Here is a 23244-nt window from a genome sequence, read left to right on the forward strand (position 1 = left end):
TTTGCAGAGTCATTTATAGATCTGTGTCCCCTTTTTTTGAAAACAGATGCAGAGAAGCCATTAATCTTACACGATCTCTGGCCCACCACCTTTGCCTTAGAAACATTTACATATCAGTCTGTTGACTCCAAACAGAAACAGATATGAGTCTGCCTTTTAATGTTTTTTGTGTCTATCTGTCAGAACACATCGAGGCCTCATCTGTACCTTCTGCCTTTTTCTGTTCTTCTCCAAAATCTGCCTGTCTTCCTGGGTCTCTGAAAGTTAGCATAATCTGTGGGAAGTTAGGGTCCCCTGTGCAGTAACCTCAGAAACCGTTGCATCTGGTGCAAGTTTCTTGCAATTAAGATGCATCTATGTCAGAAAAACATCTCTAGGAATCATGAAACACGCTGCACTGTCAATACTGCTATCATGTGCAGGATATTTTGTATGGACATGTTTTCAACCTACATAGGCTTTGTAAATTATGGACTTATATGGAGCGCAAATTCTGAGCAGCTTGCCTACCAGGAGCTTGCTCGGAGAGAATTTTTGTGAAAGAAATTGTTTAAAGTTTAGCTCATGCTTACAGCACTGTCCTCCACAGAGTTGAATTTTACTCTGGTCCTTTACAAAACCAGAGTACAAATTCCTGGGACTTCCCCAGGAATCACCTTCCAAAGGTGTGAGGAACATTATGGAGCATGGAACAAGGGAGGAAGAAATCAAAAGCACTGGCCCTGGAAGCTGGCCATCCCTCTGATGTATGTACATGGTGTTACATGAAGATAATGGAGAGAAAAACACTTTGGCAGATGGTAGAGCAGGTGTGCATGCCCTTGAATTCCAACCGAAGGAGACTGGGAAAACTACCATCCTCTAGCTAAAGCTGGTCTTTGTGAATGCTCTCCTTCATCTGCAAATTTTCAACTTCAATTAGAATACTAGCACTGTTTAACATGGGCAGAAATATCGTATGAAAACTACTTTGGGCCACAGGCAAATTAAAGTATAAGAGACTAGCGCTGGTCATACTTATTCCCTCTCTTACATGTAATCCTCACTTGATTTCTGAAAAACATGGATAAAAGAAAAGAATTTTCTTTTGCATCAACTTGGATGGTGACTATGGAGGTGAAGACCTCATTTTAAACAACACAGGAATGAAGATGCCATGCGACAGTGTGAGAAACAACTGTCAACAAAATGTATTAGTTATAATTTCTCCACTATTTATACTCAACTGAACTATTTTAACTTCTTGCAGGTGAAGGTGGTATTTGAGTTCACATTTCCTACTCTAATGTATGTTTAAAAAATATAAAAATAAACTTTCCTTAATGCCTTCATTCTGTATGTACTGCTTTGGTAAATTCTTTTAACCAAGAAATGAGGAATGTAGTTGAATCAAAGTATTAATCTCAAGTATTGTCAGGCACTGGACTACAAAGTAAAATCCAGAGAAAAACTGCCAGGAAAATCTATATGCCATTGATTTATTTCTGTGATAATCTGAAATCCAAAGTCTGTTTGGTTTTTTTTAGGAAAGAATGTGAAGTTCCAGCCAGCAGTTCAATATCATTCAGCAAGAGTGCTTAGGCAAATGATTAAGCAAATTCTCCAGTTTCATTGTTTCATCTCAGTTCATTCACATGAACTCAGAATCAAAACTGAATAAACAGGGATGGATTTAAACATATATGTGGAAGCTGTGGTGCACAGAAATGCTAAGATACCTTATAGATCCCTCACTGTCTGTGTTTCTGTCAGATTCTTTTGGTTTCTACCAGTCTGAAAGAATAAGCAGTCTTCAGGCTTTTAGGATAGGAATCAGTACGTGCTGAAGTGTGGAGAGTTTGACAGAACAGCACATAGGAAGAACAAATATCAAAATAGAATGACTGAAAAATGATTCAGAAACATGAAACCCAACAGTTTGCCCTATATAGAAATTTAGCATGTAGGATGAGTAGCCATGCTGGAGACCTGAAAGTGAAAAAGAGGATTAGTGCTGTAGCCAGGTGTCTGGAGGAAAACGTCTCCAGCAGCTATTGAGGACTCTAGTGTCAAGTCATACAACCAGTGACAAAAATATTGCTCTCTGTAGATGTCATCTACACCCTGCAGATGTCAGGTCAGCACCTCAGGAAGGCTTCTTTTATCTTTGTTCTCATAAAAGATTCTTTTGAACAGCAGTGATTTTGCTTCTGAAATTCTCCAGATGCGTTTTCCCTCTGAGCACTCCCTGCACAGTGTTCACTGCCCACTGCCAACACGGGCAGTGTAACCCATGCTGTATGTATAAAACTGCACCCTTTGTGGAGCCCTAGGAAAGGCAGCATAGCATGCCTCTCACAGGGAGGGGAGAAAACTTGGGAAAGAAGCCTGATCCTAGGGGGCAGTGCAGCAGAAAAATGGCTCCTGAGCTTCACTCAGATGAGCTGAAGGGATACTCTAGCTTGCACATGCTGGCACAGCTCCCATTTGATTATCAGACAGTAAGGTAAAAATCCCCAGACGCACATCCTCAGGAGATGGGATGAGATGGATGCTGTGATTTGAGGCAGTACCATCAGCAGGAGAAAGGTTGGTGTGGGACTAACTGTGCTGCTGTCCTGTTGAGAACCTGTGAATCTTAGCATATGTTTGCAGGTCTCCGTGCACCAGCAGACACCTCTGAAGTCACACCAACAGCTCCTGTGTGTAAGCTTCTAATTCAGCTTGATTAAGTGTTTCCAACAAACTAACTGAAAGATTTCCAGTTTTTGTTTTCTTCTCCTTCTGGATTTGAAGAAAGTGATGATTTTTTTTTTTATTTCTTTTAAATGGGAACAATAATAATCAAGATACATCGTGATTTTTTTTTTTTAATGGGAAAACTGTAGTGTGACATTCTTAACAGAAGAACAGAGCTGGGTTTCTATAATGTGGAAATACACACCCTCTGGTATAACAAAATTACTGTGAAGTGACAGGGGAAAAATTTCAGGAGCCTCTTGTCATATTAGCAATACGCTCCATAAAGAGCAACCAGAAAAGGGAAATCCCATAAAATACAAAAGGGCAAGGCTCCGAAAGAAAGCTCTGTCATATAATTCATTTTATACATTCTCTCTCTGTTTTCAAGTACAGAAACTTCCTTTTTAATTAAGTTATCTGTCAGTAAAGAAATACATGGAATTACAATGCACAAGAACACATTGCTACCTTTATATTTTACACTGTTTTTAAGACTGCACAAGGCACAGTTCTTTTCTTTTAAATACTGGCAAATTGAATGATTTTCCTTTCTTAGACAGTTATCCATATCAAATTCAGAGAGTATTAAATTCACCAGCACATCCTGAGATCTTTTTGTTCAGAAAGATATCAGATTTTGTTCCCATTGATGCTACATTTACACCTATTTTAAAGACACTCTTCTCTGTCAGAAGGTATAAAGCGATATTGCTAAATAAGGACTATATTGTATCTTAAAAAGCTGATTATTTGAAAAGGCATTGATTGTATAGCAAAGAATACACTATATGACGTAGAGCCTCAGCTGGCTGATATTGTTATCATTTCATTTACAGCAGCCAAGTTATGTAGGCTTCCCTCAGCTGGGGATCTAGTCATGTACACTTCATGTAATTAGAGGATATATATTTTAAGCAGTAACACACAGAGCTCTATTGTGTATATTTGGCAAATATTCCCACACTTTAGTCAACTGTAGAAACTGTGAGTTTGGAAGCAAAATGTACCAACTGCAACCACACTATATCCTTTTAAGTTTTGCTGAACTTAATTAAGTCATCCATCACCTTGGAGATAATCCAGGTTCATATCATTGCATCTGAACATAGAATATAATGAGGCTATACATCGTTTATATAGAGCAGCACTAATTATTTATGAAATGATTCAGGTAGCTACAGCCAATTTTTGTTTTTTAATCCCAAACCTGACTTGTAACATCATCTGCAAGGATGGAATCACACCTTGTACAGAAAGCAAACGTTGCCACCTCCCTTCAGATTCTTGACATTCATACATAGGACATAAGGAGAATTTACATGGTTCATAGGCTTGGGACCGAGGGCAGATTTCATCCCAGTCTTCCAGTGATGGCAGATGAAAATAGGGTTTGGGTTTTTTAAATTAAAAAAGCCTGTATTACTAAAATCAGCTATAATCACTTCGGATTAAAGGCCCATTTGTGCTTTAATTTGCTGCGGTGAAAATCAGAGTTATCCCATTGTGCTCTGTGGAATTACTCCAGGTTTTTATTCTCGTAAATGAGAACAGAATTTCTCTCCTAATCCTGCCTTTGAACCGAAGTGATTACAGTCTGAATTGCCTCTCTGAATGAGACAAAGGCACGTCCCCATTTAACGTGATCTACGGGTTTCTCAGAATCATTTTGTGCATGCCTCCACTACTTTCACAGGATTTTAACATTGATCAAAAGACAGATTAAAAACAACAAAAACAAACAGACAAACAAAGGAACAACTCTTCTGATCAGAATGTCCTAATTTTATGCTGGGATGGGTGTCCTCTGTAGTGACAGCCTCCCTGCAGTTCATATCGCTTCTAATGGTCTTAAGTGGACAATCCTGAGAACTACTTATTTGGGGAAAGAAATAATAACTAAAAAAAATCTAATCAATGAATGTATCTTTGTGCTAAAGTACATAACTGTACAAAAAAAAAAAAAAACAGAACAAGAGAAAGTTGATGAAAACCATAGGTAGTAGCAAGTCCAGCTACTTTTTATAATAAGATTCAGATATAACTGCTGTGAACATTAAAGCAGTGTAAGGGGCAAAAACGCACAGCATAAAATTTCAAAGTGACAACAATCAAAGTTCCTTGGAAAAAGAAGAAACGCGTTACCCAGTTTGTACTTGTTACATAATTGTGCTTGTCCTTGGGCACATTCCACCTGTGGGCACGCTTTCAAAGGTTTGGTGTAGAATTATTATTACTTCTTTATATTTTGTCATCATCATCACTATTTATTTTTTTAAATGCGACTGGGCTTGCCTGCTTTAGAGAGGTTTTTGAGACATCTGTGTGCATGGTGGACATGGCTATAGTCTCATAATCTTCCTCACGGGATCGGAAATGGCAAAAGTGAAATAAAAACTGCAGGTCCCTCTGGAGGTTCTTGTTGAGAAACCCGTAGAAAATAGGGTTCACGCAGGTGGAGATCATGGCAGTGAGGTGGCAGATCAGGAACAGCAGATTGTGGCTGCAAGTAGCAACAGGCAGAATTTCATGGTTCCAATCAAACACGATATTGAAAATGGTGAGAGGAAGCCAGCAAACTGCAAAGGCAACCACTATCGAGATCAGCATGATGTTGATCCTTTTGGTTTCAGAGGATCTGTACTTACTGTCTCTCATCTTGTCCATCATGTTGCTCCTTTTTTTCAAGCGAAAGTATATCTGTGGGAAATTCAACAAAGAGAAATGCATGGGATAATTTTACCTACAACCGTAGCTATTGCCAAGATAAGCAAACATCAGACAAAAAGAAGTATATTTCACAGAGGGAGCTCTCTCTTACCTTTAAGTAGCAAATAAATATAAAACAAAGTGGTCCAAAGTACTGAATCACCAAAAGAGTGGTGGTATAAGAAAGCCGGGCAGTGTCCAAGGGGAAGAGGTCCAGGCACACGTATTTGTCCTTATATTCATCAAATGTTATGTTTCTGAAGGGTTCATCTGTCAGCACGTGGTAGATCAGGAAAGGCAAGGAGGAAGCCGTGGCCAAAACCCATATGGCAGCGATCCCCATGTAGGCGTGCCTGTTGTTTGGCCTCCAGCCACGGGGGTTGATGATCAGCTGATGGCGTTCGATAGCAATAAGAACTAAGGAAAAGACCGAGACTGTGATCGAGGCACATTGCACAAAAGGGTTCAATTTGCACATGGCCTCCCCAAAAATCCAGTGGTCCATTAAAGTATACACAAAGGTAAAGGGAAGACACATGATGGTCACTAGAAGGTCAGAAAAGGACAGGTTGACAATGAGGATGTTAGTAACATTGCGCATTTCCTTTTGTTTCAAAATGATGACAATCAGGGCCAGATTCCCAGAGACTCCCAGAATTATCACAGTCCCGTAAGCCAAGGCCAAGGTGAAGACCATGGCCAAAGGCACATGGCAGTCCTCATCTTCAAACTGCAAGATCTGCGAGTTCTTCTCCGAAAAGTTCAGGTGACTGGAATTATTTCCCAGAGGATCAAGAACCGAAGCATTCATGTTTTTTTTCCAGCTTGCTGTTTAATATTCCCAGCTGCCACAGGTCTCATCCAAAAACTACTCCTGACCTTCGATACATGTCAGTCAGCCCACGAGGAGCTCCTCAGCAGAGCCCACTCCTTGATGCCACATTTCCCTGGCAAGACCTGGGGGAAGGAGGAGGACCGGTCACCTCATGCACACAGGCTACCCCAGCACCCCAAAACCCTGCTGTGACTGTTACCCACCCTCAGCATACCCAGTCCCCTGGCACCACTGGACTTCAGGGCCAGGGATTGCTGACCAGGCCAGAGGGGAAGGCTCTGTGGGAGACTGGTGGTCATGGTCTGGTATCTAAAGAGAGAGAAGGGGCTGCACGACAGGGAAAGGAAGGAACCAGAGTCTAAATGTGGGTCTGCAGGCACAGTCCTTCCCAGCACTGCCTCATAAGCACAAGTGACAGAAAACAACAGGGTGTGAATCAACTTCAGTCATACACCAGTGTAGCCTTTGTTTCATGCTTCACATCTCGTTCCTACAAATTTAATCTGCAAAGATTTGCTTTCTCAGGCTGCTCTTAGTGCAATTATACCTAGCTATAGGATAAGAGAGGGGAAAACTCCACCTGAGGGGTAGAAAAGCTACACAAAAAAACTGCTGTACTCTTCTTTACCTAATGTACACATGATGCTGTGACTGAGTTGTCAGAAAGTGATTTTCTTTGGTCTTTTACACGAGTGCTTACAACAGCACTAGCAGTGTGTTGAAGGCAAATCAGGACCTCTGAACACCTCAATCTTAACTAGCAGGGCTGCATCATGAAGAAAGAACAAAACAAAATGAGGAAAAAAAAATCAGCAAAAATTAAACACTGCAGAGCACATACCCATGTAAAACGAAGAGTAATGTCTAAATAACCACCCCTTTGCAAGGCCTCTGATATTAAAATCAGATAAACTCAGGCATATGTGTTAAGGAGGAAAAAGAAAACAAACAAACAAAAAAATCAAATAACCTGATGCAATTCTAGTCACCTTCAATCTGGAAGTTTCCCTCTACCCCCTCTCCCATGTGCTAAATTTATTTTTCACTTAACCTCAGGTTATGCTAATGAAAGTGATGCCACTTAAAATTCACACAAGTGGGCTCTAAACCTGGCTCCATATGGCAGTAATCACTAAAGCTGTGAAAACAGCTCACTGAAATGTGCTTCAATGGAAGGGAGAATGGGTGAGCTTTGGTCTGAAATATTTAGTATAAATCTAGGTGCCACCTAAGCTGACTCTCATGTTACTGGTGGAAGACATCCCTTCACTGGTCCCTGCTGGGCTCGTGCCTCCAACTCCTCCCGAGGGTCAGCGAAAGGAGGACCACACTGACATGATGTTTGTTTCAAGTGTCACAAGATCACCTCAGACAGCTTTGCTGGCCCTCTGTAATCACCACCTGGCTACATGGAACCATGACAGGCAACACAGCCTTACTGACATCTTACTGACAGAGTTAACAACAGCGGCTTGAGAGAAAAAGCGTCTCTGCTTGAGGTTTGGCTGTTCTGATTTTCTAGCTAGCTGGGGCAGGCACCTGAGAATTATTTCTCAGAATTTCTGCCTCTGCTAACTAAATTTACCAGGTCTACCTAGGCCATGTAGACTGTTTTGGGGTCCAACAAATAAAAAGGCTTCCCCAGGGCCTCCTGAAGCATCGCTTCAGCCTGAGTCAGAGGAAAGTGCTTTATGCGAAGGACAAGCGTATGAGTGATGTGGAGTCAGGACTCAATTTCCAACAGGTTTGATTTTACTCCAGCCTGAAAATCACATGTGGATTTAATCACGTCCCCGTTACTTGTACAGCTCAAGATGGGCAGTGCAGTCCTTGGAGCTGATGGGACAATGGCAGGAGCAAGATGGGTGAGGGACCACGTCCCGCAAGGAGAGAAGTGGGCAGGTTTTCTCAACAGCTGGGACCTCACTGCAGCCAGCATGGGATCAGGACATGATTTCAAGCTCTTGCTTTTTCTTATTTATTAAGAAGCCCACAGCTCTGCTTTTGCTCATTTATTAAATAATAAATTCAAAACCAGAAAATGCCACCACTCCTTGCCTCTCCCCATAGCAGAGACCAACGTAAGACCATGCCTGGGAACCAGCTCAGAAGCACAGCACTATTAGGCAAGCAGCAAGGTGTTCTGTCACCCTGCCCACCTTTCCAAAACGGACCAGGCATCGGTAGGAGTGCAGTTGCCTCTCCTGGGGCATGGCGCTGCTCCCTGTCCCCCCATCAGCAGGGACAGCCCTCCCCAACCCCGGGGCTGGCGGAGCTGACAGCTCTGCAGAGCCCTGCGGTGACCCACAGGGTCTCCCAGCCGCACACACCCCCGCCCCTCCAGCTCTCCAGGATTTCTGTCAAAAGTTTGGCACCAACGGATCGAAAGGGTAAAAGAAAGTGCTGCGAGCTGACTGGCAACTCGCTGTAAAAGCTATTGGAGCTTCTCGAAAGGGAGCCCAAAATGCTGCCAGTCCCAGACGCTCGCAAGTCTAGCCTGGCACCTGCTCCTTCCTACCTTATGTCACCTGCCCCGAGCAGCGCCGGCACCGGGAAGCGACCGCAGGGAAACTCACCTTGCAACTGCTCCGCCTATCCGCGATCTTCTCGGGGGCTGCAGGGAGAAGGAATAGGGGAAAGGGAAGGATCCTCCGATGTGCCTCCAGCTGAGATGCTAAAGATTGGTGAGGAAGGCTGGAGACTCCCCCTTAAAGCCGAACTCCACCTTATCCCAGCATCACATGATGGGGCTCTGCTGAGCAGATCCTGAAAATCTCATTGCAAGCACATCACCTTTCAATTACACATCTGGGGGTGGGTTGCCTAGTAATTCTGAAATACATGCAATTAAATATTGAAACAAATGAGGAGGGGAAGAGAGCCGAGAAGAGCTCCGGGAGAGATTCTCAACGCTCTCAGGCAGCTCCGGCGCTTTGTTTGCAAGTTATTGCCACCGTGTGGCCAGTCAAGACGGAAGAAAAGCTCAGTTGGAAAGTGAAGTGGAGCAGCGGTTAGGAGGTGCGGCACTGGATTTTTGAACCAGCACAGCCTCCAGCTGCCGGCAAGCAGACTTCTTCATACAGCCGATACGAGCTGCCTTGCAGACTACGAGCAGCCATAGCAGCTTAGTGCACTGGTTACCGAACAACTGCTGCTGCAGACCTACTTTAATAGCCTATATATATATACATATAAAACAAACAGCAAGTTTAGTAGCCAGTACAGAAGTCCAGGAAAAGTTATCTGGATCAATTCAGGTATGAACGCCCTGTCAAACAGGCTGCACTGTGATCTTGGAATTCATGGAAAGCAAACGTGCCCTGACTTCTGCAAGGCTACAGATTAATTTTCCAAGAGTAAGAACTTGCTGAAGTTACAATATCCCTTTTACAGGACAACTCTGTTACGTTGAGGATAGGTCTGAGGAAAGTAACTGTATTATTACCAAAAAGAAATAATAGTTGCACATAATAAATGATTGTAATGTTTTGCAGAGTAAGTCTCATGGGAATACTACAGAATCCAGCTCACTGGAATTTGTGTATATCCTGTATTTCCAGAAGCTCAACTCAGCAGCACCTAACCTGCAGCCCTCGCTGTGAGGAAGGAAAGCATTCTGTATATTAAGCCTCTTGAGGATTTCAGTCATATGTGGATCATTACCGTGCACCAGCGTCTGTCTGAGCACAGCAATGGTGGACACGGTTAGGCAGACCATGGAAAGATATAAGCTGAGGATCCCATAAAGAGTGTATTTCTGCCTGAGCCTGTAACACTTTCGGACATGGAGAGCTGAGGATGCTCATTGTTATGGATGTGGGCTGTACAGTGTAAAATAGTTATCAACTGTGAGAGATTGAAGATAGATACTGTGTGTCACTCAGTGGCCTGAACTCAGTGAAGGGATCAGGCGTTCACAGAGTTATTCGCAGTGCAGATGGATGCTTCAAGCAGAGCAGTGGAACAATGGAAAGGGCTGTGTGAGTCACCGAGTCTTTCAGACATATATGCTATATATATATATATATATATATATACGCCACAGCAAGGTTTTACTACAAAGCCCCTGCTCTTCCATACTTGCCCTCTGCTCTGTGCTCACCTCAGATGACTGAATTTGTTGGAGCTACACCAACCTTCACCAAAGCATTTCATATGAATGTGAGAATTAAAACACACTGATAAACAATCACTCTCATAAACAGATGAGTTCTTTTCAAAGGTTTTCCATTATATCTATATAAAATGCATCCTGTGCAGTAAATGCCACATAGCATCAGGTAAGTTGCGAAGGAAGCTCAGATTTTAGCAGTTCTTAGCTCTTCTGTGCATAACCAGTCCCAGCACCAAGTTGAGCACCTCCAACTGGAGCACCAAGCTCACAAAGACACCAAGTAATTCCTCAGCACCTCTTGTTCTGTTGCGAGTCATCACCATAACACAAGAATACTTGAGTAGCAAAATAGCCATAGCATCAGAGATTATCCTCCTCCTTGGAGTACTTTATTTCAATGCATCACAGACAATGCAGGCTGGAAGACTGCGTTTGTGTGAAGATGTGACATTGTGAAAAGAGAATAAATACAATAGGAAGAATGCAAGAATCTTAGCTAAGGAAATAGAACAGCATGAGTAAAAGAATAGAGCATATCTTTGAAGCAATAGCACTGAGAAGGAAACAAGAGGTTTTGAAAAAACACCTGGGAAAATATGCCAGGAAATCAACCCATTAAAATACTCTCCCTGCAACTCTCAAAAATATAAAAGAAAAGAGATCATAAAATGAGGATGACACTTTCACTACAGTGTATCATCATGTGTTCAGCTAGCACAATCTCTCCCTAAAACTTAAAATCCATAGAGTAAAAGAACACCCTGAGATTTGTTTGAAGTTTCTACTATGCATAAAACAAACTGAAGTCACCACTCTTTTGGATGGAAACACAGAAGGAGTCTTGTTTGTTTGATTTTACTTCTACTTTTATTGTTTACTTTTATTGTTTTCATTTTCTACTAATGAACTGCGGTACCATTGAAAGGCTTTCATTTCACATTAGGGAACTCATGCTCCTTGGGGGCAACAGTCTGTCATCAATAGAATAAATAGATGTTTTGCTTTTGAGTACAAGTTCTCTGTTTGGCTAAGAGCATGTTTATTCTGCAATGACTGCAACTGACACCAAACATAACAACACTTCATTTGACTACTAATGTCACTAACACAAAGAAGCTGCATGAATAATTATGTGGTTAATCTTGTCTGAGTGTCTTGCTGCTGCAATTCTGCTTTGGGTGATGAAGTCAAGCTAACCAGTGCAAAGCTGCCCTGATTATATTCAATATTACTTAAAGACCGATTGAGATGTAACTTAAATTATGGCTACCTGGCTAAAATACTAAGTCATGTTTTCTGCTGTAGCCATCAGGGACTTGAACTCATGTATGAACATCCACCTGGCTTCAAACAGAGCAGAAATAGGTTCTGTGCTTCAGCACGATCAACAGACAGTGGTATAGTACCAGCCAGCAAAAGTGGTGAGACCCATTAGATAACAAAATTGCTCACCTTCCAAAGTGTTCTATTACCTAACCAATGGATGCCCTGTCTCCTTGCAGACATCTCAACCATTACCACATTTTCATTAGTCCTTGGCTCACTGGCTTCATGCCCAACTGCTTTACACAAGACAAGAAACTGTGGAAGGGATGGGCCAAATATATATCCATAGAACAAAAACACAACCAGTATTTTATAAAGTATTTTTTACATGAGTAGGATGAATACTGAAAAGGAGGAGATTTAGATTGGATATAAGAAGTTTTTTTTTACAATAAGAGTGGTGAGGCACTGTCATAGGTTGCCGAGAGAGGTGGTGGATACCCTGTCCCAAGTCTTTTCAAGGTCAGGCTAGGCAGGGCACTGAGCACCTGATGGAGCTTTAGGTGTCCCTGTTCACTGAAGGGGAACTGGACTGGAGGACCTATAAGGGTCCCTTTTGACTCAAACAATTCTGTGGTTCTATGAATAGCTGGGTTGATGTGCGGAGAAAGTTCCGACCAATAAGAATGCTTTATACGTATCTCACAAAATGCCTCAAACTCTAGTAGTTATGTCCTACCATTTTAGGCTGTCTTGCTGATGGATAGGTGCTCTGCTGGCATCAAACTTCACATTAACATTGGACTCTGACTCACAGCAAGTTTTGATTCAAGGCAACCAACTGCACGCTGCAGAATTTCGAAGTTAAGTGGCTTTGAGCTTGATTTTTCAGTGGCATTCATCAGTTCTCACTGACTTCAGTTGGAGCTTTCAGTCTTCACGTGTTTAACAGTTAACATTCAGAGGCTAAATTTTCAAAGATATTAGGATGATTCTCAAAGATACATTTCCGTCGGGAGTATGAGGGAAGAAACACGCCAACATTAATTTGTATTCCTTATAATGGCAGAGTTCTGTCCTGTATTTTCTGTTGTGTCCTTCAGACTCACAGACCCACTGATACACCAGTGTTTTCTTTGCCAGCTCCTCCATCATCATCATCTCTGATTTTCTCAAGGACTCCTCCATGGTTTCAACAACCCTACAGAGGCTAATTTCTAGGGAACCTGTACCATCATCTGTTGCCAGTGCTGACATATCTCTAACGTCAGAGATCTCTCTAACCTTTCCTATCTCTAGATCACCTATTTTATTATTCAGTAGTATTACTGGCAATTCTGAGGTTCCCAACCACTAAAAAGGAAAAAAATGCTAATGGCTTGAATAGTAATCGCCTCTGACATACACGAGTGTCAGCAATTAATTGTCCAAATACAGCTGAGAGAAATCTGGTATTATTTACAGGCCTAAAGTAAAAAAAAAAAAAAAAAAAAAAAAAAAAAAAAAAAAAAAAAAAAAAAAGAAAAGAAAAGAAAAGAAAAGAAAAGAAAAAGAAAAGAAGGAGGAAAAGAAAACGGAAGAAAAAGCCTGCATCTGCAGTGCATTGCTGGTTGATGAACTCTCCTGAAATAACACAACAAAAGGAGTAAGATATTATGTTCTTAGACAAAAATGCTTTCAGGAGTAAACACTTGTCTGACTGACTGCTTTTACCAGGAACCATATAATTTCTGGTGATTGCCTGGGAAACCATAGTAGGTGACCGCCCACCTTAGAAATGGTCAGCACAGAGGAAAGGTTTGTTTTTTTTTTACCTTACAAAGTAACAGTGGTATCCTATGTAGAGCATAACTGTGGGATGCAAATTCCCATTTGTGGACTTTGCCAGCAAAGTCAGGTTGGTTTCTTTGTTTTTGAAAGGCAATGCCAGTTTGTCATAGCCAGAAGTTTTCATGGAAAGGTTCGGTGCCTCTAAAGTGTCTCTCTCTCCAGGAAGGAGCTTCCACGTCAAGCAGCAGAGTCCACAGTGTGGGAAACTGCCTGGAACAGGGAGCACCCAGATAAATAGGTGCTCTGGGAGATGGTCTTAATCAGCAGGTCAGAACCACGGTGGGTTTCTGTCTTCAGTGTGAAAACTTTCCAAGCACCAGTGTTAGGTGAGAAGATGGTCAAAAAATGTTAGGAACTGCTGCTCGGCCCTAAAAAAGATTAATTTAGTTCTCCTTTATGACTAACAGGAGAGCTGTCTTAAAATGATGAGCTGGATTGGCACGTCACTTCCACCTGGCAGCTCCCTGCGCTCCACTTGCACATGCAGTGATTCACCAGCAGTGGGTGGTGAATAATGTAGAAGCGGATGAAAAGAATATGCGATGCGATCTTCCCCACCATACTGAGCCCTTCCCGTGAAGGGCGAAGTTTATTGTTCCCTTAGCGCTCACCCTAAAATGTGTCCTTTAAAAACCCAATTAAATAAGGAATCTAGCTGGACATTCAGAGTTGTGAAGCTATTTTACAAGTCGGCTGATCCAGCTGGTTCGCCTTTGTGTAGTGCACTTTTTCACCGGATAATTATACTGACAGCTTTTCTGCAGTACTCTGTTAATATCAACTGTCTAAGGAGTGCCTTGGCAAATGGAAAAGTCATTACATCCCCATGTCACACTCTGCTACCTGTGCTCCCAGAGACCTGCACGTCACTCTGTTCTCCAGTAGCCCTGTAATTGGGCTATGATCAATGTGACTTCTCGTGCTGGAAGATAGCAGCTGGTGCAAACGACAGAATTACTTTTCATCTGTTGGGCTGTGACATACCCAACCATTTTTAGACTTTAAAATATCATTCACTTAAAAAAAAAAGAGAGAGAAAGAAAGAAGGAAAGCATCCTGCCTTTCCACTGATAGCACAGAACAAATTAAAACCACCCTTTAGATATTTGCGCCTGGGAAAAGTGAGTTACTCACCTCCGAGTGGAAAACTGATGGGGAAATCCATCACCTCCCACCTGCTCTGAAATAACGGTGGATAAATGCCACCAAAGCAGAGCTCCAGCCAAGGTGACAGGAACAGCCGTCAAAGTGCACAGGGCAGGCCCCAGCGATGGCCCGGCTCTGGGCAGGCCTCCCCATGGCCCACAACAAGCAGAGCTCCTCTGCAAAACGCTATGTCCTGAAGTCAGATTGCGTGGGGCGGGGAGGGGGGGGGCAGGGGGAAGGAAAGATAAAAAGAGAGCGCATCCCTTCAGTACTGTCGAGCCTGGGGTTTGTTTACAGTCTCACTGTATTTCCATGGAAACTCTAATTGTCATAGCATGCAATAGGGAAATAACAGGCTCCGGCCCCGCACGGAACGCTCTCCCGAAATGCACCCGCGCGGCAGCCTCAGCCTCGGTGCCGGCAGAGCAGCGAGCGCGGCCAGCAGCAGCCCGCCCGGGGGCGAGGGCTCCGCACTTTGCCGCGGCCCGACCCGCCGCTCCCGCAGTCCCCGCGTAAGATGCGCGGCCGCGCAGTGCGCCTCGGAGGGAGCGCGGCGAGGCGCTCAGCCCCGGGGCTATGAGCTCGCCGCCGCCGGAGGCCGAGGCGCGGGGCGTCTTCCCCGCGGCTGCAGGTGAGAGCGGCGTCGGCGCGGGGCGCGGAACGGCCGCGGAGTTTTGCGTGGCGAATTTCGCCGCCCGCCCCATCCCGTCCCATCCCATCCCGGGACGCGGGCTGCCGGGAAGGCACCGTGCCAGGCGGTCTCGAGGGGGACGTGGGAGGGCAAAGCGGAGCCCGTCCGTCCCGCGGCCGGTCCCTTTGCGCAAGGTGCAGCAGTGCGTTGCAAGTTTTCTGATCTGCCCGACTAATCCCTCATTACACGGCACCGTGCTTCCTTGGAGCTGCGGAAATAATCTCGTTAGATGGGGTTGGTTTGTTTTGGGAAGCCATGTTCTCTTTTTCCATACCAACGGTGCAATCCTTGCTTAAGTTGGGCATGTAAAGAGGCATAGCACTAGCACACACCAAAACCCAGTTTTTGGACTGGTGAAGTAGTCAGTCTTCAGAACTCTGCTGGTTCCCAGACCAGCTTGTGCTGCTGCATGTGAAGAGCAGCTGCAGTCGATCTTCAGCCTTTGTTGTGAACATAACTTCGGCGGTATCAGTTTGGGGTTTTCACTTCAGTCTGTGCTGAGATAAGGGCATCGTCTCTCAGGTCAGTGATTCCCTTAAGCTCCGGGGGCAGGCGGGCACAGCCTGTCTCATTCGCCGCGTACAACCTTGTGTGAGTTAAGACTGACTCTTTTCCCCTCTGCATTCCTGTATTACAGGGGTACAGGGGCCATGTTCCACAGGGAGGTTTTGTATTTTCCTTTCTCCTTGTACATCTTTGTTTTTAAGGTTGAGAAAGATTATAAATTGTTCTCAGCAGTAGAGATGAATGGTCCTGTGCAGGCACTCTGACACAGACTGAACAGACTGTACCGGCACCAGGCAGTACAATACAATGGGTATTAATATTATGAGATATGAGATGTTGTCCGTAAACAAGCCTTGATATAAACAATTCATACAGTTGAAGGAAGATCTCCTGAAAGAGCAGTTTGCCTTCAGGGGAGTAAGATTGCCTGCCTGACTTACATGTTCTTGAAAATCTCCCCTTAAGCATGTAAAAAAGAAAAGAAACAGGAGTAGCTTGTGTATTCATTCTGCTGAATGGTGGCTTATGGAGTTTGTATTTTAAACAGCAGCTTTAAGTGCAATAAGAAGACTAATTGGAAGATGTTAAATATTAAACTAGTACAATTTAGGTTATCTGATATCTTAATTCAGCTAAAACTGAGAACTGTTCTGCCTGTCACTTGCAAACCTTAGATCAGCTGCAGTTGGGTACCTTCAGACTGATTAAATTTGATCTGGAGTAGCAGAACACTTGGGCACAGTAGTGCATTCAGTGTAGAAACACTTCAAAAATGAGGACAATGTTTTCAAAAGAGGCTATATCATTTAATTCTATTTCCCACAATGGGCTTTTCAGGAATACTCATTGAAATGGGTGAAACCTATGCGAAACTTGCTACATTGCAGTTGGCCAACTGATGGGAGGAGAGTGGATGAATCCCTAAAAAATAAAAATAAAAAGCAGGAACATAAATGCCAGTAAACATCCACATCCCTGTGAAGTCATTGACATGCTAGCGTTAGATTGGGGACTGCAGATCAAACATACGGGAGGCATGTATACTGTCAGTAGCTCCTTCCTTGTGGATAGCAGGATGTGTGGTACCTACACAGCTCTCACCCTATGCACAAGGCAGCATAGCATGGGCAGGACGTGGCTGGTGATCCCTGCCTGGAATTCATAGGGAGCCCTGTGAAGCTTCTTCAGTGTCAATCAAGAATAACAGAATCACAGTGGGTAGGAGAGACCTCTGGAGATCATCTAGTCCAACCCCCTGCTAAAACAGGTCCCTTGAAGCAAAATATTTTGACTTCAACAAAAAACAGCATACATACTTACAGTTTTGTCAAGAACTTAGAAACACGATTAGCAGTTGAGCTAAAACCATACTAAAACCATAGCAGGACTAGGGAAGTAATCCTGCCCCTGTACTCAACACTGGTGGGGCCTCACCTCAAGTACTGTGTTCAGATTTGGGCACCTCAGTACAGAAAGGACATGGAGGTGCTGGAGCAGGTCCAAAGAAGGGCAACAAGGCTTGTGAAGGGCTTGGAGAATCTGCCCTACTAGGAGCAACTGAAGGAACTGGGACTGTTTAGTCTGGGGAAAAGGAGGCTGAGGGGAGACCTTATTGCTCTCTTCAAATACCTGAAAGGTGATTACAGCGAGAGCGGGGTTGGTCTCTTCTCACTGGTGACAGTTGACAGGATGAGGGGAAATGGCCTCAAGTTGCGCCAGGGGAGGTTTAGGTTGGTTATCAGGAAAAACTTCTTTACAGAAAGGGTTTTTACCACCAGGGAGGTGGTTGAGTCACCATCCCTGGATGTGTTTAAAAACCATTTGGATGTGGTGCTCACGGACATGATTTAGCAGAGGGTTGTTAGAGTTAGAGTAGTATGGCCAGGTTGTGGTTGGACTCGATGATCTTTAACGTCTTTTCCAACCTGAGCAGTTCTATGATACTGCACGATACTTTAGTGAAGGCAGCAATGCACAGGATCTGCAAACAGCCTTTTAATTAAACTTTTAAGAAGCCAGTAAACTTTCATTTAATAAACATGTTCCAGGGTAGCAACACAGACAAAGTTTTGATTCTTGATCTTAGCATTAGCATTACACCCATTGAATATAGGAGATGAAATAATTTTCCACATGCTGATGAAACCTGTCAATGACAATTTCACCAAAAAATCTAGGTAGGGAACTAACTGCAGTTTTGGCACATGAATCAACAGTACTTTCATGCATATGTAACTGTTCTTGGAGGTCTATTATTTTAAATTAACTTACTATTCTAACTGAAGTATCAGTGTGCATTCTCACTACACATTATGACTTCTGAACAGATATGACTCCATGAGAGTTTAATCGTTACCAAAAACACCTGTAGATACTCTAAAAACAGTCAGTCTCTGGGTTTCCTACAGAGAGGAAATATCGGCAGTTCCTTTCTGCTTTTTTTTCAGCCTAATACCAGTTAAAATAGAAGAAAATACAGAATGGTCTTTCTTGGCTAAGAGTTACATACATAGGCAAACGAAATAAATGGAAAGCTTCTTCCTTCAAAGTCTTCATCAACTCAAGAGCATTTTAAGAATTTGTGAGTTTTTTTAAATATCAAGATGCTACTGGATTTCTTCCCTCTTTCTTGTTGGTTTTCCTATTCTCAGGAAATGACTATGTGGTCAGTAAGCAAGATTTGGACAGGTCTAGCTCTTGACTAAAGGTTCATTTCCCTTTTTCAGATAACTCCTGCTTCGCTTCATATCTGCAAGCAGTCAGAGACATGTTCAGCTCGTGATGTCCTCTTCATTTGTGCAAGATATAAACTGGAAAAGGAAGGCAAAAGGAAGGCAAGCAAAAAGAAAATTACCTAGAATTACGCCAATGGCTTTTTCATTATTAATTCCTCAGCTGGAAGGGTTTTTCCTACACACTTCTCAGCTAAGATGAATGCTTTTGTACAAAGATAATGGGTTGTTCACCCTGAAAATGTTAGTCAGGTAGTATTTCATATGGAAATACAATGTACAGTTGAAATGGCTTTCATGAATCAAAAAAGAGTCTGCAGGTTACAGCTGCATGTACACTCCAAAATTGGCAAAAACATCAGTCATTATCCAAAGCCATGCATCTTCAATGCTGAATAAAAGAAATATATATGAGACGAGATATGTAATTCCACAAGACTGAGGTAGGGGTATGTATGTTATCCAAGGTAGAGACTTGCTTGAGTTTACTCGTAAGTTGGCTCACATTTAGAGAACTGAAAGAAATTTCAGGTGGTTGTAAAAGTCACTGTTGTCTGCAGATCAGATCATATTGTTTTCAGATGATTGCTAGCAACACAGAGGCACTGACTCAGGAAAATAAAAAGTAAAAAGCTATTTAATTTTTTTACTAATATTTCTATAAGGAGAATGCTACCAAACTGAAAACTGCTGGTAATACCAGTGTCAAAATAGAGAGACATTGGGTCACTTACAGAGTCTTTAATCTGCTTCCTTTAAAGATCGTTGAGGCACAGGTAGTTTCAGGTAGTGTTAATCATCTTTTAAATGAGTTTTCCCTATTTCACAAGAGACTGAGAAAAATTAAACAGAAATCACTTGCATTAGTACCACCAGCTCATACAAGCACGACTGTAATATTTCGATGATCCAAATTCACGTATCCGGTGCTTACATCTCTTTTAGATGTTCTTAAAAAGCACTTCAGCTCAATATTGTGAGAAGTTGGCAAGGCTTAGTTCTCACACAGTAGTGAAGGCATAAGAACTTGCCATATCTTACTTATATTTTTAAGTAAGTATGTCTCATTTCACCTGAGATTACAGGTGCAGAAATTACATCTCAAAGCACTATAAGGGAATATTCTGAGGGCATTGGATGGTTCAGTTCCCAAGTGGCAACAGGTAGTGGGAGCATACTACTGGTGGTGTAAAGGAAGGAGCACAGCTGCAAGTGTAGAGGAAATCAATAATGTTACTTTGCTTTGAAGACTTCATGATACAGTCCACTGGGAACAGCTGCATTCCCAAGGAGACCTACCTTTTTTTGGTTGCCAAATTTAGCCCTTTCCTCAAAAGGAAAAAAATAAACCATTTCCTAAAAATGTGTACTTTGGTTTTGTTTTGAACTTTGTCTTAAGATTTTTAAACACTTAAGCAAGGACAGGACACTGGCACTTAGGGGGATTTATACTTCAAAACTTTTATATAGGCAGGTTTTTAAGTTAAACTGGCATTTTAAACTGAATTTTACTGTTTTTCCTCTAAAATGAAGACTAATCACATCAAGATTCTGTATGTGGAATAACTTTGTGCTGAACTAGGATTCAACGTTAGATGCTTCTGTGCTGAATACTTAGCAATTCCTTAAATTTTCCAATGATTGGGTGGGGTTTGCATGTAGTACAAACTGCGATCCCAGTTTTAAGTAAAATTACTTTGTTTGGGTGACTTGGACACAGTTTTCCTTTCTGCATGAGTGCTAGTTAAAATATGTTCAATACTTTGTAGAGGATGGCTTGTATATGCACCATATTAGGAACTCCATCTTGAGGCGCTGACAGTAGATCTCCTTAGAAACTGATCATCTTTGAAAGCTCTTACCTACTTTGTGTCAATTTTCTACTAGCAAGGTAAGAAATACTACTGCAGTTGCTAACATATGTCAAAACTTCATATGTTTTCAGGTGCTCTCATTATAGTTCGCTGTCATGTAATGACTAGGCACATGCCCAGATGGTAGCTGTAATTTCCTTACTCATATCAATGATCTGTTATTCACATGAGTAATCTCACTGACTGTAAATGGATTGCTTCTGAAGCTAACTGTTCCTTCGCAAAGAGCCTGGCAATATGGTCTATAGCGAAGCATAGCTAAAACCCAGCTCCATAACGCCAATCTTTAAAGTTGTAATTGTCCAATCATGGATTGGTTTGGGTTGGAAGGGCCCTTTAAGATCACCTAGTTCCAACCCCCTGCTATACGTAGGGACATCTCCCACTAGACCAGGTTGTTTACAGCCCCATCCAGCCTGGCCTTGAATGCTTCCAGTGAGGGGGCGTCTACACCCTCACTGGACAACTTGTTCCAGTGTCTCCCCACCCTCACAGTAAAGAATTTCTTCTTAATACCTAGTCTACCCTCTTCCAATTTAAAGCCATTTCTCCTCATCCTGTCGTTACCTGCCCTTATAAAAAGTCCCTCCCCAGGACTTTGATATGAGCAGCCAGCTACTAGATCTAGGTGCACTGAATGCCATGTGACAAAATCTACCAAAGGAATTTGCATTAACCTGAATGGCATAGCCATTGCCTTACACCATAATAACACCTCTATTAATTCGCTTACATTAAGGTGATGCAAAGTAAAATTATATTTCTGTACGGTCTACTGTACACCAGTATCATATTTCCTTCAGTTGCTAATCGTTGCCTTTCTTGTTCTAAGCAGGACTATAAAATGGATTTAGGATTCAAAGACTATACCAACAGGACACCTACCAAGAACACTTCTGCTACTACAAAGAATTTTTCTGCCTGGGAGGACTACAAGAGCAGTGTTGATGACATACAGTACTTTCTTATTGGGCTGTACACACTTATAAGTCTGGCTGGCTTTGTGGGAAACCTGCTTGTACTAACAGCTCTAACAAAACGCAAGCAGAAGACAATAATAAACATTCTCATCGGTAACCTGGCCTTTTCTGACATCTTAGTTGTCCTATTTTGTTCTCCTTTCACGCTGACGTCTGTACTCCTTGATCGGTGGATGTTTGGCACTGTCATGTGCCACATAATGCCCTTCCTTCAGTGTACATCTGTTCTAGTTTCAACTTTAATGCTAATATCTATTGCTGCAGTCAGATACCGTATGGTAAAATATCCCCTCTCCAGCAACTTAACGGCAAAACATGGCTATTTCTTAATAGTTATCATTTGGGCCGTTGGCTGTGCCATTTGCTCCCCTCTTCCAGTTTTCCACAAAATCGTGGACCTCCACAAAACCCTCAATTTAGAGGCACTGGAGAACAGGCTCTTGTGTATTGAGTCATGGCCTTCTGACTCATACAGAATTGCCTTTACCATATCCTTACTGCTCATGCAGTACATACTGCCACTGGTGTGCTTAACTGCTAGTCACACCAGTGTCTGCAGGAGTGTAGGTTCCCGGCTGTCCAGCAAAGAAGGCAAATTCCAAGAAAACGAGATGATAAACCTCACGCTTCACCCATCCAAGAGTGCGGGCACTGAGGCACAGCCATCCAACCACACCAGCTGGAGCTGTGCCCTGGTCCGAAAGCACCACAGAAGGTACAGCAAAAAGACATCAACGGTGATGCCAGCTATCTTAAGGCAGCAGCAGGATGCTGATTTCAGAGACCTCCCAGAAACCTCTGGCACAGAAAAAAGCCAGCTTTCTTCCTCTAGTAAATTCATCCCAGGTGTACCTATCTGTTTTGAGATGAAACCAGAGGAAAATACAGAGATCCAGGACATGATTACGGTATCCCAATCCATCATCAGAATTAAAACAAGATCCAGGCGAGTGTTTTGCAGACTGACAGTGCTAATCCTAGTTTTTGGTTTTAGCTGGATGCCTCTTCACCTTTTCCACATTGTGACGGATTTTAATGCTACTCTCATTTCTAACAGACATTTTAAATTAGTGTATTGCATATGTCATTTACTTGGTATGATGTCCTGCTGCTTGAATCCCATCCTCTATGGGTTCCTTAACAACAGCATAAAAGCTGATTTAATGTCCCTTATTCCATGTTGCCAAATACTTTAATTTTGTAAGCCTCAAGATAAAATAAAGAAATTTGGCTTTCGTGCATACTAATGCATATAGCTTTATGAACTGTATTAAGCTTAATTAGTCTGATTTGGTTGTGATTAGTAGCATCTCATGTGAATGGGTTCTAAGGCTGCATGTATTTCTTGCATTGGCCAGGCTGTATGAGTGTACTATACTGTTCTTCTATCTGTTACACATAGAAAATCATACCCAGTGTACAAAACCAGAGTACAGATTTCGTTACCTGAAATATTGCCAGTCTGTACTTTGGAAATATACAAAATATAAAATGAGTCATAAATGTGAGAATACCTAGACTGATCAGTATTAACAATCATACATCTAATTATAATAAAATACCTATCTTTCACTAAGTTTCTTGTTGAGACTACTTCAGTGCCAACTTTGACTGTTTTCTAAATTAATAGAAAGTCTGTTTCTAGATGGGATTAGAAAAATATTTTTCCCTTGCTCTTTAACTCATATTTTGCAATACCTTTACACCATCTTTTGCTGCTTCTTCCCAGGTTGCCCCATTCCCTGAAATGAGTTTGGGGGCAGTTATTATTGTTGAGATTGTTTCTGTCTAACTCTGTTTACCCAATACAATACATCTCTGATTATCTTAGCGAATTTTCAC

At 42.4% G+C, this 23244-nt stretch overlaps 2 protein-coding genes across 9 annotated transcripts; one reads left to right on the top strand and one right to left on the bottom strand.

The window, feature by feature from the left end:
• Positions 1–3056: 3056 nt before the first annotated feature.
• Positions 3057–9214, bottom strand: NPY1R (neuropeptide Y receptor Y1). Of its 2 annotated transcripts, none has more exons than XM_046940310.1 (3): positions 8781–8948; positions 5540–6384; positions 3057–5418 (listed from the first exon to the last, which is right to left on the bottom strand). In XM_046940310.1, the coding sequence occupies exons 2-3, from the start codon at positions 6236–6238 to the stop codon at positions 4960–4962; spliced, it is 1158 nt and encodes a 385-aa protein (XP_046796266.1). In that variant the 5' UTR covers positions 6239–6384; positions 8781–8948; the 3' UTR covers positions 3057–4959. The 2 variants fall into 2 exon arrangements, with proteins under 2 accessions (XP_046796266.1, NP_001026706.2); NM_001031535.2 differs by having other exon boundaries at positions 4641–5418; positions 8839–9214.
• Positions 9215–15025: 5811 nt separating this feature from the next.
• On the top strand, positions 15026–23237 carry NPY5R (neuropeptide Y receptor Y5). 7 transcript variants are annotated; one of them, NM_001031130.2, is made up of 4 exons: positions 15026–15249; positions 18543–18650; positions 20318–20439; positions 21258–22978. In NM_001031130.2, the coding sequence occupies exon 4, from the start codon at positions 21267–21269 to the stop codon at positions 22596–22598; it is 1332 nt and encodes a 443-aa protein (NP_001026301.2). In that variant the 5' UTR covers positions 15026–15249; positions 18543–18650; positions 20318–20439; positions 21258–21266; the 3' UTR covers positions 22599–22978. The 7 variants fall into 7 exon arrangements, with proteins under 7 accessions (NP_001026301.2, XP_015140776.1, NP_001385047.1 ...); XM_015285290.4 differs by having other exon boundaries at positions 18543–20439; positions 21255–23237; NM_001398118.1 differs by having other exon boundaries at positions 18543–22978.
• The last annotated feature ends 7 nt before the right edge of the window (positions 23238–23244 follow it).

Source organism: Gallus gallus, chromosome 4 (assembly GCF_016699485.2).
Source record: "Gallus gallus isolate bGalGal1 chromosome 4, bGalGal1.mat.broiler.GRCg7b, whole genome shotgun sequence".
Lineage (NCBI taxonomy): Eukaryota > Metazoa > Chordata > Aves > Galliformes > Phasianidae > Gallus > Gallus gallus.